The following is a 26,011-nucleotide window of genomic DNA, read 5'->3' on the forward strand; positions in this document are numbered from 1 at the left end:
GAGGTCCCTCCTACGTGCTTGAGGTCACATGTTTGGAAAAGTATGGCGAGGTTTGGTTTATTGGTTTAGTCTTTCCTGAAGTTTCCATGAACAGAGGCTCAGCTGCTATAAACAACATTATCCCCCTTCAGCCACATCCAGGCAGCTGGATGCACTCACAACATGTAGGGACCGTTTTCCTTCATATCAGACTGAAGCACTGTACTGGCCTGGGACCATCAACACTGCTGCGGCTCCAGGACACCAATCAGCAAGTGTGATAAGGGGCCAAGCTGGGCCTTCTCCCAGCTGTCAGTCCAGGACTTATTTCACTCTGCTTCTAAGTTAACGTCCTAGCTGTGACCACCTATTCGCTGGGGTCAGAAACTGGCTTTCTAGCGCCTCTGCTCACAGGACCCAGAACACATGCATGCCCATACAGTGGCTCTGACGAAAGAGGGACCTAATAGGTGTGTAGCTCCATGGCTGCCAACTGCTTAGCATTAACAAAGGGGTGTTATAAAACCTCCCCTCCTCCCTAAACACAGCTGCAAATACAGCCCTGAGCAATGATCTTCAGAGTGCTCAGGATCACCTGGTCTTAACCTTGAAGCCCTAGGGTCTTGGGCTCCTGGTACCAGGATATGCCAAGGATACAAGGTGGGTGGGTGCTCCCATTCCAGGAAACAGCTTAGCCAGCTTCCTCTTCTAGTGCCAGTTTGCTCACCACAGACCCATTTGTGGAGTCTGATGCAAGCACAATTGTTCTGTAAACTTATGGCGAGTAGGACCTTCAGATTAGAGGCCCATGTGGGTGGGCTCTGTCAGAAGTCCAGTTCCCAGCCCTAAACCATGTGGACTTCTGAGTATGTGACGCCACTCAACATCTGATCAATCCAACCAACAGAGGCCCATGGGAGGCAAGGTGGCAGAGCCAGGCAGGCTTTACTTGGAGGTCCCATTCAGCCAACTCTTTGCCACCACACAATGACCATAAAACATTTGACAGAGATGGCTGGCAAGACCTCCTGTGAGTTGCCATGTGACAACCTTCAAGGTAGAAGAATGCTGAGCCACAAGAGGAGAAATTACAGGTTCCCAAAGGGTGCTTTCCACCCAAGGACCCGAGTTTAATTCCCCAGACCCACCCACATGGCGGGGAGAACTGATTCCTGTCTTTCAACCTCTATACACAGTGACACACAAAAAAAGAAAGAAAATAATAGGATTATTACTGTCCTAAAATAGTCTTTTCGTTTTTGCTTTGTTTTTGTTTTTTGAGACAGGGTTTGCTCTGGAGCCCTGGAGCTTGTCCTGGAACTAGCTCTTGTAGACCAGGCTAGCCTCAAACTCACAGAGATCCACCTGCCTCTGCCCTCTGAATGGTGGGATTAAAGGTGTGCACCACCACCACCGCCCCGCGTGACCTAAAATAGTCTTAGAAAACCAAGACTAGACAGGTGTGGAGGCGCACACCTTTAATACCAGCACTCAGGAGGCAGAGGTAGGTGGATCCCCATGAGTTTAAGGCAAACCTGGTCTATAGAGTGAGTTCCAAGACAGTTAAAACTGTTATACAGAGAAACCCTGTCTCGAAAATCCAAACAGAACCAAGACCACTCCCATCTCAGAAGGGTCTTGACAGGCTTCATCTTAGTCTAGCAGACCCACACCCTCCGAGGTGGTGCATTGGACTCCCAGCACCCACATGGTGGCTCACAATCATCTGTAACTCCATTTTCAGGGGATCCAACACCTTCTTCTGGCCTCCTTAGGTGCCAGGCATGTACATGGTACATAGACAAATATGCAGGCAAAACAGTTATACTCATAAAATGAAAATAAATCTCTTTTTTTCCCCCTTCATGAAGTTTCTCTGTATAGCCCTGGCTGTCCTAGAACACTCTTTGTAGACCATGCTGCCCTCGAACTCACAAAGATCCTTCTGCCTTTGCCTTCTGAGTGCTGGGACAAAAGGTGTGCACCACCACTGCCTGGTGAAAATAAATCTTAAAAATTGTTTTTGAGGAGCTTGGGATGCTGCTCTGTCAGTAAAGGTTTTGCCCATCACTGAGGAAATCCTGGGTTCCATCCTCAGTACTGAATAGTCTAGGTGTAGGGACACACACCTGTAATGTTGGCACTTAGGAGCTGGCAGCAAGCTCACATCATCTCAGCTACATAAGAGCTTAAGGTCAGCGTGGGACACATAGGAACCCGTATGGTATAAAAAAGAAAAACATACTCTTGTCTCTAAAAACAGAGGAGCAAAGGCCTGTCGGCAGATGGCACATCAAGTCCCCAGGTAGAATCTAGTCGTAGCAGTCACACAAAAAAAGAAACTACATAGTAAATTTTACTTTAAAAGGCCCATTTTATTAAACATACATTTTTTCTTTCAGAATCCCAATTTTTAAAAAAACTTAATCTACTTAAAAAACCACATAAATCAAACAAACAAAGAAAGCTACCAGAACAGAATTATTAGTGATGCTAAAGGGGGTAATGGGTGGAGAGGCAGAGGGAGCTACTGAGAGGTCAGAAGTCAGGGGATCTAAGTAGCAACAGGACGAGAAATGCTTCCCTGCCCTCCCTGAAATGGGGAAACAAAGACAAAATTCCCTAATGATCTCACAGATTCAAGCAGTTGCTCTAATTTCCAAAGGCATGTCTGTTCTCCCAGAGTCGGGGCCTTTACAAGACATAGGTGTTCTTCACCAGCTGTTCCTTGTCATCCCCAGTGCTCCAGACTGTGCGGAGAGTACGCTCCTGCTTCCTGCGTGCCATACGGATCAGGCAGACCACAGAGGCTCCCAGGAGGAGGATCAGGGCCATCAGGAACAGCCCCACCAGGACCACCGCTAGGAACAAGAGCGGACAGGTAAGGCGAGGAGGAACATGAGACAGAGAGGGTCATCAGGGTAACCTAGAATGTACGGTAGCCCAAGTAGACTCAGAAGAGGACCAGACACCCTCCTCAACCTGGTAGTCTGGAGAGATCTGCCAGGTGATCCCCTGCAATGCCACATGTATAGAATGGCTTTTGTACTTTATAATTTTATGTTTATGTATGTGCATTTTGCCTACGTGTATGTCTAGGCACCAAGTGCCTGAGAAGTCAAAAGAGAGCACTGGACTCCCCTAACTAGTGTGCCAAATGGTTGTGAGCTACCATGTGGCTGCTGAGGATGGAACCTGGGCTGTTAGGTTTGGAGACAAGTGCCCTTGCCTGCTGACTTATCTCACCAACCCTATTTCGGTTATCTGAGACAAGGTCTCAAGTGGCCTTTGAATTTCCTATATAGCTGAGTCTGGCCTTGAACCCCTGAATGGCAACAGATGATCCCCTGCAGATGATCACCTGAGCAATGAATCCTGACTGGTGAGGGTGTACCCAGCAGTGCTGGGAGGGACCCCAGGGTTCCTAATTGTGGGTGAATAACTGCGGCTGCCTCACTGGTAAGTTAAGAGGCTCCATCTCAGGCATGTGACTTCCTGTGACATTTACCTGGCTCCCCTCCTGCACTGGCTAGAGGACCTACCTACCTTCTTGGGGCAATCCCCTGCCTAACTCTACCCATAACCAGGCTTTAAGACCTGGGCACCTTTCCAGCCTAGCCCTGAGAACCAGATTCTACTTCCAGAACAAGGCAGATTTGTAGGCCAGGTCTTGGCTCCTTAACAGGGAAAAAGATCAAGAAAGAGGCCAGACCAGTTTGGCAAGTCCGGCACAGCTAGACACAGGCTCAGAAACAGAAGGGAGGTACAGGGTTTCCTTGCCAGGCCAAACTGCTTCCTGACAACCCCGATCACCTCTTCATGCCCCATGGCACATAAGTCCCCTCCAAACCTGCAGTTACCCTCAGGCTGTGTGTGGACTCCATAGGATAGGCCTGTCTGCCAGACACTCCCTGTGGCCCGAACAGGCAACCTAGGGATTCAGGCTCAGCCTCCACTTGTGTAGTGTTTTCTCTAGGACAAATGCCCACAAATTCCAAGCTGCTTAGCCACTTTCATGTAGACACAGAACTCTGCCACAAGGATATTCCAGTGAGGAACACATAAGCAAGGCAGAAAACACAGCTGGGCAGACCCCAGTACGTCCAGGAAGGCCAGTGGCAGGGAGAGAAGGATAAGAGGTCTCTTACCTTTTGTTCCAGAGGTCAGAACAGGGTACATCTGTTTGCCTAAAGAGAACACAAAATGCTGAGGTCAGTCCATGCTTAGAGCTGGAACCAAAATGGGTCCTCTCAGCCTCCTGAACATTAGGGCTCTCCCCAGAAGCTCTGGAGGTTCTGAGGCCTAGACATTTTCAGAGTCCTTGTTTTGGGGAGAGGGACAGGGAAAGGGCCTATGAAGGGCCCGAGGTCCAGGAATGAGGTTGGAAGACTTGCCAGAGCAGCGCTGCATGCAGGCCTCCTGGGAGAGGTAGCTGTTCTTGTTGCCCCGGCACCCGCCGTAGATGAAGCTTTCACAGGAACTCCTCTCAACATTATAGTACCAGCGAGGGAAGGCTGCACGGCAAGGCCCAGTGACAGCCTTCGGGACACAATATTCTGTAAGCAAGAGCAAGGGAGCCTTAGGAAGACAAATCAACTGGGCCAAGAGGAGCAGAGTCAAGCCTAGCATGCCTAGACAGTCAGCAGACCGAGCATGCTATCTGTGTGGTGAAATGCCTGTGGGTCAGACACAGTCATTCTAGCCTGTAGACACCAGCTTTTACATTTTCTCTTTCTGGTGTGTGTGTGCGCGCGTGCGTGAATTTTTGCTTGTGTGAATTTCAGTTGTATACACTGAGGGTGGGGAACTGGCTTCATTTTCAGGCACCTTGTAGACAATCATGACCATACTGTCTATAGTCCACACAGCCCCAGGCACCTTACATGTACTGGGTTGTCCCCTCCTCTGTCCTGGGACCTCCACTTTACACGTGGAGATTACACACATGGTGTAGCTCCTATCACAACCTCAGCTGTGGTTAGTCACGGTGCAGGTTAACTCTAGAAGCTCACAGCCCGCTGCCTTCACTCTGCCAGCATATTGATTCCTGCCTGCCACCTGTCACCCCAATCCTAGCTTTATATTACAGCCACCTGGCAAGGTTTGGTAGCCCTGCTTAGCAAGTTTCTTCCAGTCAGTCTCAATGCCAACCACATAAATACACAATTCTTTAAGTTATACCTTCAAAGTTGAAGATCTCGCCTGAGAGGTTCTCAGAATCCTGCTTTCTGGGAGCTGCAACACAAAAGTCTGGTTAGAAGGGACACAGGACAACTGGCCTAACAGGGCTGACTGTAAAGGGCCCAGGGAGGGATCATAGGCAGTGTCACCATTAGAGGGGTGGACATATCCCTTGTTCCTGGTGTCTTCTGGAGCACAGGACACACTGAAGGACACTAGAGGTAGGTGGGACTCCTGCCACTTCAGTGGTTACTATGGGAACTAATCTAGCCATGTTCCTGAAGTGATCAAGAAAATAGCTCTGTTCACTTTCTGAGGAAATTTCCTTAAGAGAAAGGCTAGAAAAGTAAGAGTTACCATGCAGGGTCCTACTAAGGTAGCCAACATGGGCCTGGAACAACTGGGAAGTGCCCTAGCCTAACCCTGGCTCCCTGTAAGTCTGGAGAGTCCCAGCAGCCACCAAACTCCCACATGCGCTCTGGTGTCAGACATGGAGGGCCAGAGCATGGGACTGTCCACTGGGGGCTGGAGAATTTTGTCCCCATCAGGGGTATACAGTCTGCCCCCCGCCCTGTGGAAGGGCAGGTCTTGCAGGCCCTGCTGAGCCCCTGGCCACAGGCCTAACCCCAACGGTACAATCACTAATAGGGACCACTCACCCAGGCTCTTGCCGCAGAGTCCCTTAAGCATAAAAGAGGAGCAGGGTGGCTACTGCCAGCTCTACAAAGCAAACTAACACAAAGCTCTAGATGAAGGACAGCAGAGGAGAGAAGGGTGGGGAGCTGAGGACAAAGGACTTCTAGCAGAGGGAGGGGACAGCAACCCCAACGGGAGCTGAGGACACAGCACAGCAGACAGACAGCTGCTTAGAGGGGAGGCAGTGCCCTCTTGTTGTGGCCCAAGTACACAGTGCTGGTACACTGGAGGTAGAGGTGGAAGCGCATTACAATTCCCAGTTACAAGTGACCCTTCACAGTTACCATATGGGCGGCCTTCCTCCAGCTGGGTCTTTATGAACCTACCACTCAGGATGGAAGAGTCAGCTCCATTTCTGTTCCTGGCCATACCATCAATGGTGTTCTCTGTGAGGGGACAAAGACCAGGAAAGAAAAGAACTTTCAAGTAGGTCCTATTTGCCACAACCAACCCGCTTTTCTCCTTTCTGTGGCACCCCTGGGGAGTGAGGGCCACAAGCTCTGGCTACTTAGCAATGAGGAACTGGAACTGCCTGAGGAGTCAGCACACACTGAAGCAAAAGGACTTTACGTGGTCAGAGCTCTCAGGGCCTGTTCTGACCCACGTTCTCTCAGAGTAGAGTTGGAGTTACGACATTTTTAACACAGATCTTTAAAGTCCTTTATAGTGATACTTTAGGAATTACTTTGTACATGTTCTGCTTGTGTATGTCGTGGCGCACACGTGGAGGTCATGGACAACTTTCAGGACTCAGTTTTCCCCTCCCACCATGGGGTCCTGATCTAACCCAGGTCTTCAGGCCTTTACCCCTGAGCCATCTCCCTGTCCCCATCTGAACACAGATCTTAAGCAAAGAGAGACTCATGGGCATGCTTAGGGAAAGGGTAAGACAGACCCATGAGTGGGTGTGCTTTTCTCAGGGAGAATTGCCTCTACATTTTTTTGACAGAAGATCTTGCTACATTGCCCAGGCTGATCTCTTAACTCCTGGAGCCACCTGCCTCAGCCTCTCAATTTTGGGTAATAGTGTGCCTGCATTACATGTAATTTTGTCTCCAGCACATATTGAGATAGTAGGTGGAGATGCCTGGACGGGCCTGGCCTGCTGTCATCCAGCAGTCACCTCATGACCCAGCTCCCCTCAATCTGCCTCCTACCTGTGCCCCCTCATCAGGCCACTTTCTGGCAATTTGCTAGAAGGCTTGCCTCTGTAGACTGAAAGCAGGCACAGGGACAGTCTGCTCCCCTGGGTGGTTCTAGGTCCCATTACAAGTTAATAAACTGGCACACACCCTCAATAAAACTGGCAAAGGACTCCAGGGACTAGTGGTTTTGGCTGTTTTCAACTTGCCTTACAGAGTCCTTCTCAGCACCAAGAGACATACAACCAAATGCCCACTAAGAACTGTGTGGGCCCTTGCAGCCGGGGTCAGGTTCTGGACCATGTCCAGGGAGACAGTGAGTGCCTTATGCCCACTGTTTCCTGCTCATGCTCACTTCAACCCTCTTTCTAAGAGGATCACAGCACATCAAAAGGGAACAAACAACATTCCCCAACTCTTCCCCCTCCACAAGGGAGAGGAAAACACGGAAATGACATTTTCTTCACTCAGTTTCCAGATGAACCAGCTACCACCAAAAAGGTGAAGGACTGGCCTGCACTATCTAAAATCACACCCCAGCTAGGCATGGTGGCCAGTACCTATAAACTGAGCACTTGAGAGGCAGAATCAGCAAGATCAGGAGTTTAAGACTTGCTTGGACGACACAGTAAATCTATGTGTCAAAACACTAAAGTCAGTTCCTGTCCCCCATCCCTCTATAAATTCCCCGGACAAGCCCTTCTTCAGGCTCAGGCTTGTGCACTTCACCCAGTGCAGCAGACCTAAGGTCACTGCCCAAGGCTACCGCTGAGACTTCCACCCAACCTCAAGATGCCGATCTGATTCCTGAATGCATAGCTCAAAGCAAGAGAAGTAGTCAGCAAGTGAGGAGACAGAAATCACAGACATTACTGCTTGAGGAGGCTTACTGTGAGCACTGGGGCTCAACACAAAACCATCACAGCTTCGAGTCACCAAGCAAACCTGCACACTAGGAAAGGCTGCACAAAATCTTTGTGGGCAGCTCAACCCCAGTCTTGGGAGCAACTGGGAGAGATCAGGACCTGGAGCTCTCTGCTGGGCCTTCGGGTTTTATTTGAACTGTAAGGGCCTAGAGCCCAAGTAACGGCTGGGAGGAGGATGGATCTCAGGGAATTCACCCACAGTGTTAACTTCTAACATGGCTTTGTGAGCTTTTCGGGTCACTTGTTTTAGAGGTAGAAAAATAGCCCTAAGACCCGGAGAACAAGGGCCTGTAGGAGTGGATCAGGAGGTCAGGTGGTAGCTTGACTCTTTACAGTGTCTGCTGTAAAATCAGTATGGCCACGGGACTGCACATTTGAGCCTGCTTTTGCTTTTGAATTCCACTCCATCCCAGGTTCTGGGCTGAGTGAAGACCCAGCAGACAGAAGATAACCACATTCCAATAATGAACTCTAAGCATCAAATTCTCCAGTCTTACCAGTGACACCAGCACACTTCGCAAGACATTCCTCCTTGCTCTGGTAGTTATTGCCATTTCCTTCACAGCCTCCATACACAAATGGCTGGCAGGACCCATCAGTGACATTGTACCACCACCTGGGGATGGAAGCCCGGCATTTCCCCACTACCTTCGAAAGTCCACAAGACTCTGGAACAAAGCAGAACCCATGTGGGTTGATGGGGGCAATCCTTGTTGGGTCAAAGGACACACACATCTATAGGAGGAAATCCAGGGGTCTTCAAAATACTAAAAAGGAGAAGCAAAGTATTCTGGGCCTCTCAGTTCCTCTCGACCTGGTTCCAAAGCCTGTGCTGATGCTGTCTTCCTTATATGGAAAGAAACACAAAGCCTGGTAACAAAGCACCTGACACAGCTGCAGCTGCAGGTGGCTTCTGTCCTTGACTCCTTAACAGAGTTGCAGAGGTGAGGGCGTGGCTCAGCAGAGCACTTGCTGGACCCTAAATCCAGGCCCTAGATTCCATATACCCTCCCTCAAAGGCAATCAGTATACAAAATCCACACTCAAATCCAAGAAGCTCAGAGACAAGCTTGCTAGCTCTAGTTTCTCATCCCTAAAAGACAACCCAGCTCATGGGCCTGGGTTCTAGGGAGTGCTAAGGTTTGCCCCACTCCAATCAAAGGGGAAGATGCCAAGCACAGTATTGACAGTGACATTTGCAGTCACTGTTAGAGGCTGGTCAAGGGGCCACGAACAAGGCATAGGAATCGCTGGAGAATGGAAAGCCACCAGAACCCATTCACAGATCCCATGTCTTCCTCTGCAGTGGCATACTGTCCTCCCCACCCCAATTCAGAGGCCAATCTGATGAACATCCAAGTGACATCTCTCAAGCTCAACTGTCCCAGAGCTGAGTACGTGCTCACAGGCTGTCCTTGTTTCTCTCCAGTTTGCTCATGTCAAGTTTATTCCACGGCTGGAGAGAATCTCGGAAAATGCAGAGAGAGGACTTGTGCTTCCGCTGCATCTCTCAAACTGTTATGATGGGCATGGAACCAGATGTTCTCAGAACAATCTACAGACACTACATATTGCTACTGTACAAAACAAAAACTTCCCCTCAGCAACTCCCATACATGCCAATAAATCTCAACTAACTAGCAGAAAAGGACAATTCCGAGGCCAGTGAGAAGGCTCAGTGGGTAAAAGCAGTTGCTGCACAAGTCTGACGACCTGAGATCAACCCTGGGAAAGCCCCCCAAAAGCCGGATGCAGTGGCACATCATTCCCAGCCTCCTCTAGCACTGGCTTTCATGTGGGTGCTGGCCCTCATGCTGTGACTTGAACCATCTACCCAGCAAAACTCACGGCAGGGGTCTGTAAGCCTAGCCACTTGCAACTAGGGCCAGAGGGATGGAAAGTTCAATGCCAACCTGAGGAATTTAGTAAGATCCTGTCTCAAAATTTAACAAATAAAAGAAGAGCTGGTGACCCCTCACTTAGTGGTAACACACTTGCCTGGTAAGTCCAAGGCCCAAGGCTATCTCAGTAAGAAAAGAAAAAAAACCAGCTGGTATACACCTGCAACAGGTGCTTTTGACAGCATGCCAAAGGTCACAAAACACAGGATAGATCAACAATGCCCAGAGTAAACACAGTTTCAATCTGGTCCAACCTACACACTGCCAGGTGGGGGAGGCAACACTGCTAACAATAATACAAAATGACAAGGACCCACAGGACCCAGTCAGAATCCCAAGTTGAAAACATGAGGGACCCGGTGCTACAAATGTCTGGCTGAGCTGAGAGTCTTGTTAGCCACCAACTGTGATTGTGTTGTTGCTTTATGTAGTTTTAGGTACAGTGTGCTGGTGCACACCCATAATCCCAACTCATGGGAGGGAGAGGCAGGAAGATCAGGAAATTAAAGCTAATCTCACTCAACAACACAGTGAATTCAAGGTTAGCATGGCCACAGGAGACTGGAAACAACCCAAAAAACAAAACACTGGCAAGATGGCTCAGCACTTGCAGCCAAGTTGGGCAGCTTTGTTCAATCGCTGGTACCTACATGGGGGAAGAAGAACCCACTCCTTGACCTCAAGTGCTACAACATACTTCTGAGACGGCGCATGCGCACAAATACACACTGACTAGAAATTAAAAACAAAAGTAATCTTCACAATGAAGCAGGATCACAAATAACACCCTTTGCTTCCAAACAAGGGCAATGAAGCTTGGAGGAGATCTAAATCCACACAGATCTGCTCAGAGCCCAGGTGCAGACAAGGGCTCCTCAGGGCAGCAGAGGGAAAAGCTGAACAGACATCAACAGGCAGTGGGAAAACAAAACAGAGCTACTTGGAAGTCAGCATTCCTCGGGCCCTTTATCACAATCTGAGGGCTCATAGGGCAAACCCCTGCATCAGACGCCTCTGCTCTCAGCTACAGGGTCACCGACAGTGACATACCACGAGTGCTAGCCACGGCTCACAGGATGTGGCTGACATAACTTCAGCAAGCTATTTCTTAATAAGGCTTTGACTCTTAAACCAACGAAAAGGCTGAAAAATGGCATAGTTGTGTGTGATGGCGCACACCTTTCATTCCAGTACTCAGAAGGCAGAGGGGGGGCGGATCTCTTGAATTTAAGGCCAGCCTGGTCTACACAGCCAGTGTCAGGCCAGCAGAGAGACCATGACTGTCTGAGTATCTGCGGGTAATCATGAAAGGCGTGCCTCCTGGTCTATTACTGAGGAAAAGCCCAGGGTCTAGACAACCCATGAGCTACACTGTGGCCTCACGTTACTGGCACACTCACACATGCCAAGACACAAATGTCTTTAGAACAGGGTCTTGACAAGTAGCCTAAGTTAGTCTCAGCTTCCCAAATGCTAGGATTACAGGCACATCCAACCTAGAATACAAAATTCTTCCTTTTCTTTTTTAAAATTTATTTATTTATTTATTGTCTTCAGGGATACCAGAAGAGGGAATCAGATTCCATTATAGATGGTTGTGAACATGTGGGTGCTGGGAATTGAACTCAGGACCTCTGGAAGAGCAGCCAGTGCTCCTAACTACTGAGCCATTTCTCCAGCCCACAAAATTATTTCTATTGCTTCCAAATTCAGTATGAAAACCAAGAAGGCTGGGCAGTGTGGTGGTTATCCATTCCTAATTCCAGGGTTTAAGAAACAAGAGGCAAGGATCACCTTAGAATGAAGCCTAGTTTGGTCTACTGAAACTGAGTTCCAGACCAACTAGAGGAACAGAGTAAGACCCTGTCTGTCTGTCTTTTATAGCTCCCAACCCTTCTCCCCATGAAAACCAGGAAGGAGCTGAAGGAAACAAACCCTAATTTGGCAGGCATTTAGAACATTAGCTGCTGTAAAATTACAGACTGGTGTCTGGGAATGTTGTCAAAAAGAAACTGGTTTCTCTGGTTTTCAGGTCACTAGTTTTACCCAAGACCATTTGCCCATGGCTCTATGACTTCAGTCTACTCTGCCAAATGGGAAGATCCTTTGTCATTTTTTTTTTTTTTTTTTTTGAGACAGGGTCTCTGTGTAGGTCCCTACCTTCCTGGAACTCTATGTAGACCAGGCTAGTCTTGAACTCACAGACTCCTAAGAACTGGGAGCCACCAAGCACCACCTTTTAACAAGGACACAAAGTTCAGTCTGGTTTACAGGCTTCAAAAGACAGACCTAATATTTTTACAAATATGCAGCTGCAGCTGTGCTCACTGCAATGGAAGTTACTTTCGGAATATACCAAATAAGCTGAGCAGTACAGACAAGACTAACGCCGGTGCATAACTTCTAAGCTTTTTCACTCTGTGGCTCTGGAGACTGAACCTGGGGCCTCATATGTGGCAGGCTAGCACTCTATTAGAGGTACGATCCCAACCCCTTCTCATCTTCCCGTCTGCTCTTTCCCAATGAAGTAACGACTATCCAGATCTTGGTGTTCTTTTAATGAAACAGGGTTTTATGTAACCAAAGTTGGTCTTGAACTTGCTCTATGTAGCTGTGGATGGCTTGGAAGAGTGATCCCCTTGCCGCCTTCCCCTCCCCCAAGGCTGGGATTCACTACTATTCCCAGTTCTTTTTCAAGGCACCATCTCACACAGTAGCCCAAGCTGCCTCCTGAGTGCTGGGATTAAAGGTATGAGCCACTATCACCCAGCTCAAATTTACTTTTAAAACACAGAATAATTAATTTCTTAGGATTCTACTTTTTGACCCCATTTTGACAGTTCCTACCCAGTTAAACTTTTTCTCAAAACAAACAGAAATTTTCAAAACAGACTTTCAAAGTCTTGTCTCAGCCAATGGACAGATCACAGGTGTACACGACTCCACTCCATGTAATATGAGACTCAGGGCACTTTAAACTCAAGTGCAAGATCTGCCCAGCTCTACAGACAGCCAGAAAGCCCCACCATCTGGAGCTCTGTTCTGCCCATCTGGAGCTCTGTTCTGCCCAGAGCCAAGATCAATATGCATTTCTTGTTAGGGTTCACTGGCAAAAAACACAGGGAATAACTGCCTTGGGTTGGTGTGGGGTCATGAGAAGTAATCATATACATGTCATCTTTAATGTCTGTTAAAGTGCCATAATTGTAATCCCAGAATTTAGGAGACAGGAGGTTAATCTGTGTTACACGGTGAGAACCTGTCTTAAAATAAAACAAATTATCAAAACAAATAATTTGGTCACAGATGTACAATCAGATATTTACGTAGCATGTTCCATTTGTGTGAGATAGGGTCTTTCCGAGCAGCCCATGTTGACCCTGGCCTCGCTATGCAGTGCAGGCTGACCCTGCTTGTCCCCCAGAGGTGTGCTGGCGCCACACCAGCTACATCTTGTTCAACACTGAGAGCTGAAGTGCATTTCTTCCCCGACAACAGAGCTCCTGGTGCTCCTACCACACTTCCAGTGACACGGACAGGACCCTCGGTCATCCTTTTCTGGATCTAGAACCACTTCTAACGTTTTAGCCTTTTCTCCTGCAGTGTCCAGACCTGATTTGAGGACGGGCATGGTAGTACATACTCTTAGTCCTCAGACCTAGTACCCAGCACTTGGAAGTCAAAGGCAGGGGAATCTCTGTTGAGTTCCAGGCCAGCCTTGACTGCACAGTGAATTTCAAAACCGCCAGGGATACACAGTGAAACTGTATCTAAAAAAATAAAGCCCACGCTCTGCGTTTGCTTTACTCTAAAAACGTCTGCTGCCTTCACCCGCCCTGGGACCCCACAGAAGTAGAAGTAGCACTAGCTGGTTCTGGGAAGCCTTTGCAAGCTCTAAGATGGGCCCCAGCCTCTGATGGGGCAGTGTCAGCATGGCCAGTTCTTCCACCAGTGTGGAACTTCACTTCCAGGGTCACTGCTTTCTCCAGGCTACATTGTTTTTTCTGCAGTTCCCTCTATTGCTCATTCATGTTAACTGTCCCACAGGTTATCACGGGGATGAGGTGGCAGTACAAGTCACATGCTCTGCTGTGCACATTAATATTAGCCAAATGGGGAATGCCGAACGGCCAGACAGCATCAGCAACTAACTCCTCAGGCACCAGTTAACTCACACAGCCATCTCAGCAGCTGGGTCTGCTCTCCATCCCCAGTACTCACAGCTAAAGAACCCTACTGTGGACACTCAGATTACCAAGTAAAACTGGTAAGGAAAATTTGGGCATGTGGAAAGCTGCCTTTACCACAGGCTTTGTGGATTACAGGGTCTCTGGCAAGTCCATCACAACGGCACAAAAGCAGTCGGTCATAGACGAAGCATAAGCGGGTGGCTGTGCTACAACAGACGTTGCTCATGTGCATCAAAACCTAATTTCATATAATTTCTAAATCACGACATAGTGTTCCCTGGATTTCATTCAACTATTTAAAAACAAACTGCTGGGTGTGGAAGCACACACCTGTAAACACAGCAATTGGGGGTGGAGGCTGGCATTTTTACAAGGTGCAATTTAGAGGTGGGAAGACCGGTGACGTGTTCAGTGGGCACTGACCTTTAAAGCTAAGGCCGAGTTTGACCCCTAGGTTTGATCCCACAGTGGAAGGAAGCAACCGACATGTACACCATCATACACACATAAATATGGTAATGAATAAAAATGAAAAAAGATAACACCTGCCACTTCCCCTTTGAAGAGTGTTTAGAGACTGCTATTCACCACCACGACACAGAACCTGAGAAGTGAGAACCCACAGCCCAGACTTTGAAGGTTCACATCCCTCACCACACACATTCCTCAGTTTATCCTCTGCCAAAAGCCTAGGCAGTGTAGAAAGCACCTCTGCTCTTCTCATTAAAGCCACCTAGAACTCTTAAGGGTAAGGACCAAAGAAAATCAGATTGTGAGCTATGAAGATCTGCAGATGGTGTGAAGCCCACAAGTCACACACGTAGGGAAAGCAGACAGACGGTGCAGTTTTAACCCCAGCACTCAGGAGGCAGAAGCAAGTGGGTCTCTGTGAGTTCCAGCTAGAGTGAGACCCTGTCTAAAAAAGAGAGTAGGAGTGAAGAAGGAAGAGGAGCGAGGAAGGAAAGTGGAGGGGAGATGAGAGAGAAGGAAAAGAGACTACACAGAGCAGAGCCAGTTGTTCCCACACCCACAGAGAGCTCATGCTCACGGATTACAGCAGCTGAAAAGTTCCACTAACACATCTGTTTGTGCCAGTAAAACAACCAAGACACCCAGAGAAGGGAATACTCTGAGCTGTTAAAAGCAGGCATGTGTGTGCCAGGGTAGAAAAATGTCCAAGACAGAGGAATGGACGGCAGAATGTTTTAAGTTAGAGTTTAACAAATGTAGCCCTGGCTGGCCTGGAACTACATAGATCAGGTTGACCTCAAATTTAGAGATCTGCCTGTCTCTGCCTCCTGAGTGCTGGGATTAGGGGGTGTTCATCACCACACTCAAGTATTCTTATGATTTAAACTTTCCCTTTTTAATTTAGAAACATACGATACCGTTAATAAAAGGGGCACAGTGCTGTACACCTTTAATTCCAGCGCTCAGGAGGCATAGTTCCCGGTCAGCCAGGGCTACATAGAGAACAAAGGAAGGAAAGAAAGGCAAGAAGGAGAAAGGGGAGAAGAGGGGAGGGGAAAGAGCAAGGGTAAGGGACATAGCTCTTCCTCACACTTCTCTCACTTATTTTGCAGTACTGGAAATACAATCCAGGTTTTCCTGTACGCTAGGCAAGCTCCACCCCCAGCTCTCAATTTTATGAGCAGTCCCAGGTTCACACATCAGATGGAGGTGTAGAGACTCCCAGCTACTGAGCACCTGCACACAGGGGCCTGTCATCTGCATCAGTAAGCCTCTGGTGGTCTCATCTCCTGAAGGCATAACTTTAGGTTTGTTCTGTTTTTCTGGGCTTCTGTGTAGCCCTGGCTTTCCTGGAACTCACAAAGATCCACCTGCCTCTGCCTCCCAAGTGCTGGGATAAAAGGTGTGTGCCCTTTTTGCTTTCTTAAATCTTTTTGTTAGAAAATCATTTATAAGCCAGGCAGTGGTGGTAGTAGTAACGCACACTTTTAGTCTCAGCACTCAGCAGGCAGAGGCAGGCAGATCTCTGAGTTTGAGGCTAGCCTGGTCTACAGAGTGACTTCCAGGACAGCCAGGGCTAAGAGAAACCCTGTCTCAAAAAACAAAACAAGAAAAGAAATTGATTTATGAAGCCGGGTGGTGGTGGCTCCATGCCTTTAATCCCAGCACTCGGGAGGCAGAGAAGGCAGATCTGTGAGTTCGAGGCCAACCTGGTCTACAAGAGCTAGTATCCAGGACAGGCTCCAAAGCTACAGAGAAACCCTGTCTCGAAGAGGGTGTGTGTGGGGGGGGTTGATTTAGGAGGTAGAAATCGTGGCTAAAAACCAAGCACAGATACAATGAGACAGTGCACGCACACACACACACACACACACACACACCCCTCTCATTTCTCCACCCTCCACTAATTTACACCAGCTGCCATCCTACTGGCTGCACTCTCAGCTCTCAGCACTCCTCCACACCAGAGAGCAGAGAGCTTATCTGAGAAATACTTATTATGGAAGGCTGGGATGTAATGTAGTCATAGAGCAGAGTTCTTGTTTAGCGTGTGCATGGGCTCAAATCCCAGCCCACAGAAGAGGCTATTTAGGAGTGAGGTGGCTTCATGGCAGAACAGAGCTCCCTGAGTATTAGAAGCAACTGTAAAACAAGTGTTTGGGAGCCGGGCGGTGGTGGCGCACACCTTTAATCCCAGCACTCGGGAGGCGGAGGCAGGCGGATCTCTGTGAGTTCAAGACCAGCCTGGTCTACAAGAGCTAGCTCCAGGACAGGCTCTAAAAGCTGCAGAGAAACCCTGTCTCGAAAAAAAAAAAAAAAAAAAAAAAAAAAAAAAAAAAAAAAAAAAACAACAAAAAAAAAAACAAGTGTTTGGGGAGCAGATACTAAATGGAAGATGATGAACATTCAACTTACTATGTGAATCTAGATGCTTGTCAGAATGAAAAGGGGTTTTTCCTTGACTTGCTGAGATAGTCTCTCCCTGGCTTGTGTCAAACTTGACATCCTTCTGCCTTAGCCTCCTGAGTGCTGAAATCATACATCAAAGCCACCATTCCCAGGAAGGATGCTCTTAAAGACTGTCCTGAGGCGGGGGTGGGGGAGTGTGAATTATCCCCATAAGTTGGGCCCACCAAGTGGGGATGTGTGCTTGCCTTCATCTGCAATCAGGCCAATGCCCTAAGACTTACATGGATGCTGGGCAGGGCGGGGGAAAGCCTTATACAAGGAAAATTATTATAATCAAACCCCAAATTCAAAGGGCTTATTATAAGCCATATGAGGTTACAAAGGAAATGGCCAAAGGGAGTGACACTGTAGGAATCATCAGCAGAAGCACGTAATACAGATTGCAGAATACCTGGAGTCGGGAAGGAAGTTGCTCTGGTAAAGTGCTAGTAGCACATTCATCATGGCTAGCTTCCTGGCAGCTTCACTAACCTTGTTTTACTTCCTCATTCATATCATGGAGCAGCAACACAAACCCTGCCGCGGGTGGCTGTGAGAGGATTCTGTGGGTGAGGGTACTTACCACCAAGCCTGACGACTAGAGTTTAACTCTGAGACTGAGAAGCATGTTGTAAGAAAGGTACTGACTCCTACAGGTTGTCTCAGGACATACATGCAAATGTGAGCACAGGCACACCCACATCCACAAATAAAAATTTCAAAAATTTAATGAGGGGCTGAAGAGATGGCTCAGTGGTTAAGAGCACTGGTTGTTTTTCCCTAGGACCAAGGTCTGATTCTCAGTACCCACATGATAGCTCACAACCATCTGTAACTCCAGTTCCAGGGGATCAGACACCACCTGCTAGCCTCAATGGTACATACCTGCACAGACCTGCATGCAGGTAAAACACCCATCCACATAAACTAGATAAAAATTTACGTAAAAGTTTAAGTCTAATGGAAAAATGAACTTTTAAAGCAGCACTTAGATTGAATGCAGGCCTCATACTTGCCAGGCAAGGGCTCCACCAAGTCACACCCCAGCTCTTTGTAGGCTCTATTTTGAGGAAGGGCCTCATGAAGCTGTCCAGATTGGCCTCAAGCTACTCTGCAGCCAAGGCTTTAAAGATTCTTCTGCCTCTGTCTGCCTGGTAGCTGGGGTTACAGCCCTACACCATCAGGCCTGGACAGCAAGCCCACCTTCTTTGGCTGAAGCCTGGCCAGATATAGCAGCATGAGCCTAGACTGCAATGTCGAGGCCGAGACGAAAGAGCTGCTTCACCTTACTAGTTCAAAGCCAGCATGGGCACCACAGTGAAACGTGAGACCAAAACCCCAACCCCAGGTTTTAGAAGCTCTGAGTATAAAAAAGAGGCCTGCCTATGAAAGCGCCGTGTCCTCCGTGTTACTGTGGACATTGTAAATGTCACTAGTAGGGCCTGTCTGTGTGATTGACACTGGTTTTGGACCTCGTAGGTATCAGTGTTTCTTGGCAAGTTTATTTGCAAGCACTGGCCTGTGGCCTTCCTTCAGACTTCGTTTCTGGCTGTGGAGCACCATTAATCTTTCATTCCTTGATCTGAAACTAGGTATCATGTAACGCAGACTAGCCTTGAAGTCAACTGCTGTGTAGTAGAGGATAACCGTCAATTCTTTCTGCCCTCCCACCCTCACTGCCCAGAGTGCTGGAATTACAGACTAGAGCACCACAGAGCTGGCTTATAGGCATTAAGGATGATGGAACGCAGGGCTTCAAGCCTTTGAGGCAAGCACCCTACAAACTGAGCTGCACCCACCCCCAGCCCCACACCATGAATCTCAAGGCTATCTTGACAAAGTAGAAAGTCAGTTAGCTTCCTCTTCATAGACTCTCAAGATGCACCCTGCTGCCTTGTTCATTCACTGCCACAAAGCAAAGCAAAGCAAGGCTCTCCTGATACAGCATGGAGAACTCAGGTTCAAGGATTTAGTTATAAATGCTTAAAATAAGCCAGGTGCAGCAGTGAGACTCTGGAACACTCGGGGGCCAAGGCAGGACTCCTGCTATTTGGCAATAAATAACAAGGAGTAACCACTCTATGAAGACGGGACTAACCACACTGACACTGCAAAAATGAGGATGAAGAGCAGGATTCACTGAACTCAACAAAGCAGCCGCTGACAGGGAAAGATAAGGCAAAACAGCCTTGGGCCAAACAGGACAGGGCTATCGGTAGCAACACCACCGTCCCCTCGGATTTCTTATGTGACAACAGCGATATCTCCAGTGGCCTGGTCCCTCCTCTGCACCAGGACACTTTGGAACTGGAGTGCAGCTAAGGAGTCAGGAGGCAGCGAGCAGGGAGCCGCAGAAGTAAGAAACCTAGACTTCAGCTACTGTCTGGACACCTGTGTGCTTTTCCCAAAAAAAAAAAAAAAAAAAAAAAAAAAACAGAAAACATTTTCTGTAGTGGTTGTGTAACCTCTGACCCTTTTGCCTCTGTTTCCTGAGATGGAGCACAGGTCTGTATCACCACACTGGCTAGGTAAAGAGACTCTTAACATTTTTTCATGAAACAGATACTGGACAAGACAATGCTTAGGGTTGTTTTGCTAAAAACATTCTTGTCTACTGAGACTCAATGTACGTCAGGCTAGCCTGGTACTCCATGTAGTCAAGGATAACCTCCTTGAACTCCTGATCTGCCTCTACCATGCCTGGCCTTGTGCTGACGGGGGCTTACCATGTTGCCCAGGGCTTGTCTAAAACTTTTGGGCCCAAGTGATCCTCTTGCCTCAGTCTCCCAAAACAGTGTTTTAATCCTGAGGTTCTGAAGTTGACATATACTTTATACTCATTCTTTTCTCATGTAGTCTTGGCAGAACAAGCAGGACTCCAGGTCTCAGATTTACCTGCCTCTGCCTCCTAATGCTGAGAGTAAAGTCATGTGCCATAGCACCTGGCTCCTTGCCTTACCATAAAATATAAAGCTGCTGCCGGGCGGTGGTGGCGCACGCCTTTAATCCCAGCACTCGGGAGGCAGAGGCAGGTGGACCTCTGAGTTCGAGGCCAGCCTGGTCTACAAGAGCTAGTTCCAGGACAGGCTCTAGAAACTACAGGGAAACCCTGTCTTGAAAAACCAAAAATAAAATAAAATAAAATAAAATAAAGCTGCTTATTTTTTAAACATTTATTTATTTATTATACATTATTCTGTTTGCTTGTATGCCTGCAGGTCAGAAGAGGGCACCAGAGCCCATTACAGATGGTTGTGAGCCACCATGTGGTTGCTGGGAATTGAACTCAGGACCTTTGGAAGAGCAGGCAATGCTCTTAACCACTGAGCCATCTCTCCAGCCCAAAGCTGCTTATTTTTGGTTAGCTTCTATTTCCAGTACAAAGCCTACAAACTACTCATCTCCCCAGGGTCTTGGTGTCAGGAATGTGCCATTATTAGGAGTAATTCAGAAGTTTTAAAATAATCCCTCAGTAGTTATGAGAAAAGGACATTTATAATGACAAATTCAACTTAAATTACAAGGGCCATAAAATTTTGGTGTTGCGGATATGAAAATTTGACCTTTTAGATCTATTTAGCTGTAAAGGTTTACATTTCATAAACGATCAGTCCAATGTAAACAACCACTCATACCCACAGTGTTACTTCATATTCATCACTGAGATGGGACAAGGAATTCTGCCCTTTACCTTCATCCACAGCTAGACCTCCATATCCCAACAAGAACACTTGCACAGAAATAAATCATCTCTTTCCTCGCACATACCTAAGTTTCTGTGTATACATCACGCTTGTGTGTAGCAGCCAGAGCCTTCAATTTTCTTTTTTTTGGGGGGGGGTGCAGACTATGTAGCTCTGACCTGCCAGGAACTGTGTGTGTAGGTGAAGCTGGCCTTGAGCTCAGAGATCCAGCTGCTTCTGCTTCCCAGTGTTGGGATTAGAAGTATAGATCACCACGCTCAGTTCCTCCACCTTATATCCTGAGACAAAATCTCTCACTAACTCACCTAGACTGGCTGCTTTGTCAGTGCTCAGACCACAGGCCGACCCTACAATACCTGGCTTCTTACATGCATGCTAGGGGCAGCAAGCTTTTTACTGACTCAGCTGTCTCCTAGTCTGTTTTGGTCAGTGTTCTATTTGGAAAGCTACACGGTGTCTGGTATTTAGTTGGTACTTAGTAAGTATATGCTGGCTAAATTAATAAGCATTTCAAAGAGCCTTGTCCACTGGCAGGACAACCACCTTTTCAATGTGTCCAGCAGATACCAAGTCCAGATGCTCTTCAGCTCCTAAGCTGGTATGCTGAGCATCAGGGTTAGAACCATACATGTGAGCAAGGAAAGGAAAGAACCAGGGACTAACGGCATGCTCTGGGGCCTGGTGGAAAAGCATGCCTTGCAGTTTAGGTGCTGGAAGCCATAACTAACCCAGGAGGCTAATGGAAACCAATGCTTGCTTGAAAGTCAGCGGAGGCTTTGGAATGAACATTGCTGGGCTCAGCTCCAATGGAAATTCCCAAGAACCATCAACAAAGAAGCCAGATCAAGTAACCATTAACAGCTGATGCCCGAGGTGTAGCTAACAGTTACTGGCAGCAAGAACTGAACATAAGTGATGGCTCTTAAAGGAATTTCCAACTTGGGAAAACTGTTATCTGACCTTGTAATAATGATCAAAATTACATTACTTCAGTCAAGGTAGGTGGCACAAGTTTGTAATCCCAGCTATTCAGGAGGCTGAGGTAAAAGATCCCAAGTGCAAGGTTCACCTGGCCTACAGAATGAATTCAGGGCCAACCAAGGCAACTTGGAGTCAGCCTCAAATAAAAAAGCAGCCAGACATGATGACACATAGTTATAATCCTAACACTTGAAAAGCAGAGGCAGAACATCATCAGTTCAAGGTCATCCTCAGCTATGTATGCGAGGCCAACCTAGGACATATAACCTAGGCCAACACAGCTTCAAAATAACAGAAATATAAAAAGTACACAAAGTGCTTGCCTGGCATAGGTGAGACCATAGTTAAACCGCCCTAAAAAAAAAAAAAAATACAGGGCCCATTAAGTATCAGCATTATTACCTAAGGCCTAAGGCCTAAGGAAGAAAGCATTTGGTAAAGCGGCTTCTCCTCTTTCTGGAAGAAGCATGCTCCTCAAGAACCCTCAGGGGTAACTACTTCCTTTACTAAAGAGAGCGCAGAGCTGAGATGCAGCCACACCCTAAGGCGTACAGAGCAGTCAGGTAACTGAAGGGAAGAAGCTATCAGACCTGAAAGTGTCCTGTTTCACAAAGGTTCCTGGCTTTGGCCCGTGGGTGCTATGTGGAAACACAGGCCTGTATTTGGCTCAGGTCCTATCAGACCATCATACTTACAGGCAATGCCCCCAAGTGAAGATGTTAACATTAGAAATCGTACAGTGGTCTTTGTTTGTGAAGGCCTCCTCTGTCTTCATGGCAGACTGAGACTGCTCCTGAATGCTGGACAGAAACACCAGACGCAGAATCGGAATCCCCCTGCTCGTCTAAGTCACCAGCTTTTGCAAGGGCAGATCATAGAATGTCAACCACGCCCATACACCAATCTCCACACACAGCCCTCAACAGCCTGCTCAGTCCCTACCTCCATCCAACTCCTGTACCCTCTCATTTCCTCAGTCTCTTTCCTGAACCTTTAAAAAAATTAAGCCAGTTGACTGTGGTGGTACATACTTTTAATCCCAGCAGAAGTAGGTAGATCTGAGTTCTTGGTCAGCTTGGTCTACAGAATGAGTTCCAGACAGACAGTCAGGAATACACGGAGAACCCCAAATTCAAAAAACAAACAGAATAAATTTAATTTAAAAAGTATTTTATATGTATCAGCATTTTGCCTGCATGCATATCTATGCCTGATGCCTGAGGAGATCAAAAGAGGGCATCAGAGCTGGGGTTATGAATGCCTGACCATCATGTGGTCACTGGGAACTCAACTGATCCTCTGCAACACCAAGCCATCGCTCCACCCCCCTTTGAGCCTTCAGGATACCGTTCTCTAACCAGAATCTAGCCTTGCTTCCAGACCATTCTCTCTCCACGCTCCCCAAACCTCTTGTGGCAAAAAATATCTGTAATCAGAGTAGAAAGCTGTGCCATCTGCTGACCCAGGTCCTCCCTTCTCCATAATCCTTCCCTGGGGCTCACTGCCTCAGGTGGTTCTGACTTGCAGGGGATTTCCAGCCAGACAGATGAGCCTGGTCTTGTCTGTCCTCCGAGGACTCAGTCCTCCACACCACTCTAACGCTAACATATGTTTCTTCAGAACCTCAGTTTTAACACCTATTCCAACTAGCTTTCTGGGTCTTTCCTTCCAGAACCTCAACTCTGACAACCTGTTTGCCCTACCGACCACCTGTCCACTGTCCCTCAGCCACTGGCTGGGGTAAAATTCCACGAACGGCCTTTCATAATCACTCCTGTCCACGTCCCTCCGCTTCCCTTTGTTGGCACTGTGCAGCTGAATGGGCCAGAGAAACCCCTCACCTGAGTACAGGATTTTGCTTGCTGAGAAAAAACAAACAGAAGGGGACCCCCCTCCCCCCGCGACACACACACAATCAGAACTGCCTGCTGCCTCAGATCAAGCTGTTGAAGCTTTCAAACAAACAGCACTTGAGATAAGTGAGGGCAGTAGTTCACTCGGCCACACAGCCGTACTTCAGAAAGGTCAGCAGGTCTGGCCAGCTGCAGCAGTCAGGCCAATGTGAACAGGAAAGGACCGTTCAGCAGGACACGGCCTCATCAGTTACCACGCAGTAACCTTCCAAAGGCCTGTAGAGGCACCACCACCTCAGGCTGGCTCCAGGCTTAGAGGACATGCAGAAACATAGACAAGATGTATAACCATAACCAGATGTAGTCTCGGGCCAGGTAACCACAGGTACAAGGAGACAATAATGCCTTTATTTGAATAGGCCTCATCAGCAGCTGTGCTCCTGACTCTGGATCTAGAGCTCTGACTCTCCACGCTGGCCCTAGCCATTCCCAACTTTTTTTTTCCAGTTCTCGACACAGGAATAAACCATTCCTCAGAAGATACCACAAGGGATAGCCAGACTGCCACACTTTCTGCTTTCTCTTTTATTCTATAGGTTGACCAGAAGACCTTGGGCCATGTGACTGCTGCTGTCCACTTCTCCCTTGTTCTTCCTCACTTCTGCTCCAGCCTTAGGGACAGTCTTTTCTTTGTTGAAACCAAGTTTACTCTGGACCATGGTTTTTTTTTCCTTTTCCTTTTTTTTTTTTTTTTTTTCTCTTTTTCTTTTTTAAGACAGGGTTTCATTGTAGCTTTGGAGCCTGTCCTGGAACTAGGTCTCGTAGACCAAGCTGGCCTCGAATTCACAGAGATCTCTGCCTCTGCCTCCCGAGTGCTGGGATTAAAGACGAGCGCCACCATCACCCAGCCAAGGTTTTTGTTCTCCACTACTCCCATAGGACATTGGTCCCAGGGTGTTGGTACAGTTGCCACCTCCTCATTCTTCCACTTAGGACGCAAACACCTTCCTAGCTAGATGCCCCTTGCCTTCTCTCACCCGTTCCCATCCTTCTGTAACAGCTGCTCGGTCATTTAATCTTTGGCAAGTACTCAGCATTTCAGGGTTTGCTCGCGGTCTCTCCCACTGGAATCCAAGCTCTGTGAATGGAGGCAGCCGTCTTGTCTGAATCAACTCGTATCACCAGGGCTAGCACTGCCTCCTCACCAACATTCTGCCGGCCCTCAACGAGTTTACTGAATCAATGAATTCTTCCAACAGAGATCCTTTCAAAGCTGGCTATGCTTGTCTGACAGTTAAAGCACTTGAAGAGGGCGACCCCAGCTGCTGAATGCCAATATCAACAGTCTCGTACCAACCGGGTGCTCCTGCCCTGGCTGGCACCTTGGCAAAGCTCCTCCCTTCTGCCACTGCTTCTTTTCTTCGGACATCACTTGGAAGGCTGTTGCCCTACACCCTAACAACAGGTGTCCTGGGAGAGGCTTCCCTGTACCCAAAGCCGCCAGCAGGTCAGCCAAACAAACCCCACCCTCTGAGGGCTAGCTGTCCCCCCCCCCCACTCCGTGGACTTTCTTTGGCCCTCGAATTTCCGCTTCGTTGAGCTTCTCATCCACTTCCTGCCCCAGGAGAGACCAGCGCCACGCCTTTCTGGATCGTCTTTCTGGATCAATACCCCTTCCCAAGGGACACTTTGCGTTACCCTTACACCTCCGCGCTCGCTGTTCGCTCCGACCTGTCCCCAGCCTTTCCACCCCTCCGAGACCCGAAGGTCTGGCTGCTCCCCCCGCACACCGTCGCCGTCCCCCAGGAGCCTGCGATTCCTTGGCGCCGGGTCCCCGTTTGATCCCGCGCAGCCGCGGCCTCCTCCACCCCCTCCTCCGGGATCCCCGCTGGGCCCTCACCGCGGAAGTCCAGGTCTCTGCCGGTTGCCTCGGTCCGGGAGAGGAGCAGCGAAGCTAAGAGGGCGAGGAGCGCCCGGCCCCGCCGCTGCCCACACAGCTGCGCCATGACCTGCTGTCCGCGCCGCGCGCCAGGCCTAGAGCCACCGGCCGTTTGGGGGACTCTCACTAGCAGGTGCGGGAAGCCTTCGGCCGCGCAGGCGCTCTGGAAGCCCGTGAGCTCAGGTGCGGCTGCGCCCGGAGGGGTGTAGGGGCAGACCGCGAGGCGCCCTGCTCCCAGGAAGCTCCCTTTCTCGGGATTCTAGCGCGTACGACGCCTTAGTCGGCTCCAACACGCCCCTGGACGCCCCGCGACACTCGGCGACTCTCCCCCGGACTTAGGGCTCCACACAACCAGGCGCCCGGGGGTCGCTACTGCGAATGGCGGACGCTGAGAAGTTAGGGACAGTGGCGCCCAGGCTGGGGGTGGAGCGCACCTGGCAGGGCGGGGCGGAGCGGACTCGGCGCAGGCGCGGAGAGCGGGCACCTGTGCCGCCGCTCGCCCTCCTTCACCTGGGGCCGCCCCCGGCTCCTGGAAGGAGGCGTGGCTAGCCTTGGTCCCGCCCCCAACCGGCCCTAGCTGGAGGAGCGGTGCTGCCGGGC

The 26,011-nt window shown here is 48.8% G+C and overlaps 1 protein-coding gene across 3 annotated transcripts; it reads right to left on the bottom strand.

Moving 5' to 3' along the window:
* Positions 1-2,333: 2,333 nt before the first annotated feature.
* On the bottom strand, positions 2,334-25,892 carry Spint2 (serine peptidase inhibitor, Kunitz type 2). 3 transcript variants are annotated; one of them, XM_038338905.2, is made up of 7 exons: positions 25,373-25,892; positions 8,422-8,592; positions 6,141-6,242; positions 5,161-5,214; positions 4,374-4,535; positions 4,128-4,166; positions 2,334-2,840 (listed from the first exon to the last, which is right to left on the bottom strand). In XM_038338905.2, the coding sequence occupies exons 1-7, from the start codon at positions 25,476-25,478 to the stop codon at positions 2,674-2,676; spliced, it is 801 nt and encodes a 266-aa protein (XP_038194833.1). In that variant the 5' UTR covers positions 25,479-25,892; the 3' UTR covers positions 2,334-2,673. The 3 variants fall into 3 exon arrangements, with proteins under 3 accessions (XP_038194833.1, XP_038194834.1, XP_038194835.1); XM_038338906.2 differs by having other exon boundaries at positions 6,183-6,242; positions 25,373-25,883; XM_038338907.2 differs by lacking the exon at positions 8,422-8,592 and having other exon boundaries at positions 25,373-25,882.
* Between the last annotated feature and the right edge of the window lie 119 nt (positions 25,893-26,011).

The sequence above is a fragment of the Arvicola amphibius genome, chromosome 8 (genome assembly GCF_903992535.2).
Source record: "Arvicola amphibius chromosome 8, mArvAmp1.2, whole genome shotgun sequence".
Taxonomy (NCBI): Eukaryota; Metazoa; Chordata; class Mammalia; order Rodentia; family Cricetidae; genus Arvicola; species Arvicola amphibius.

Bases quoted from the DNA above. Each gene is read 5' to 3' on its own strand.
- Spint2 (XM_038338905.2), bottom strand. From the start codon at position 25,478: ATGGCGCAGCTGTGTGGGCAGCGGCGGGGCCGGGCGCTCCTCGCCCTC. The intron at 6,243-8,421 runs GTAAGACTGGAG...GTCCCCTCACAG, and splicing joins GAAGTGTGCTGGTGTCACTG to AGAACACCATTGATGGTATG. The intron at 4,536-5,160 runs GTATAACTTAAA...TCTTGCTTACAG, and splicing joins CGAGATCTTCAACTTTGAAG to AATATTGTGTCCCGAAGGCT.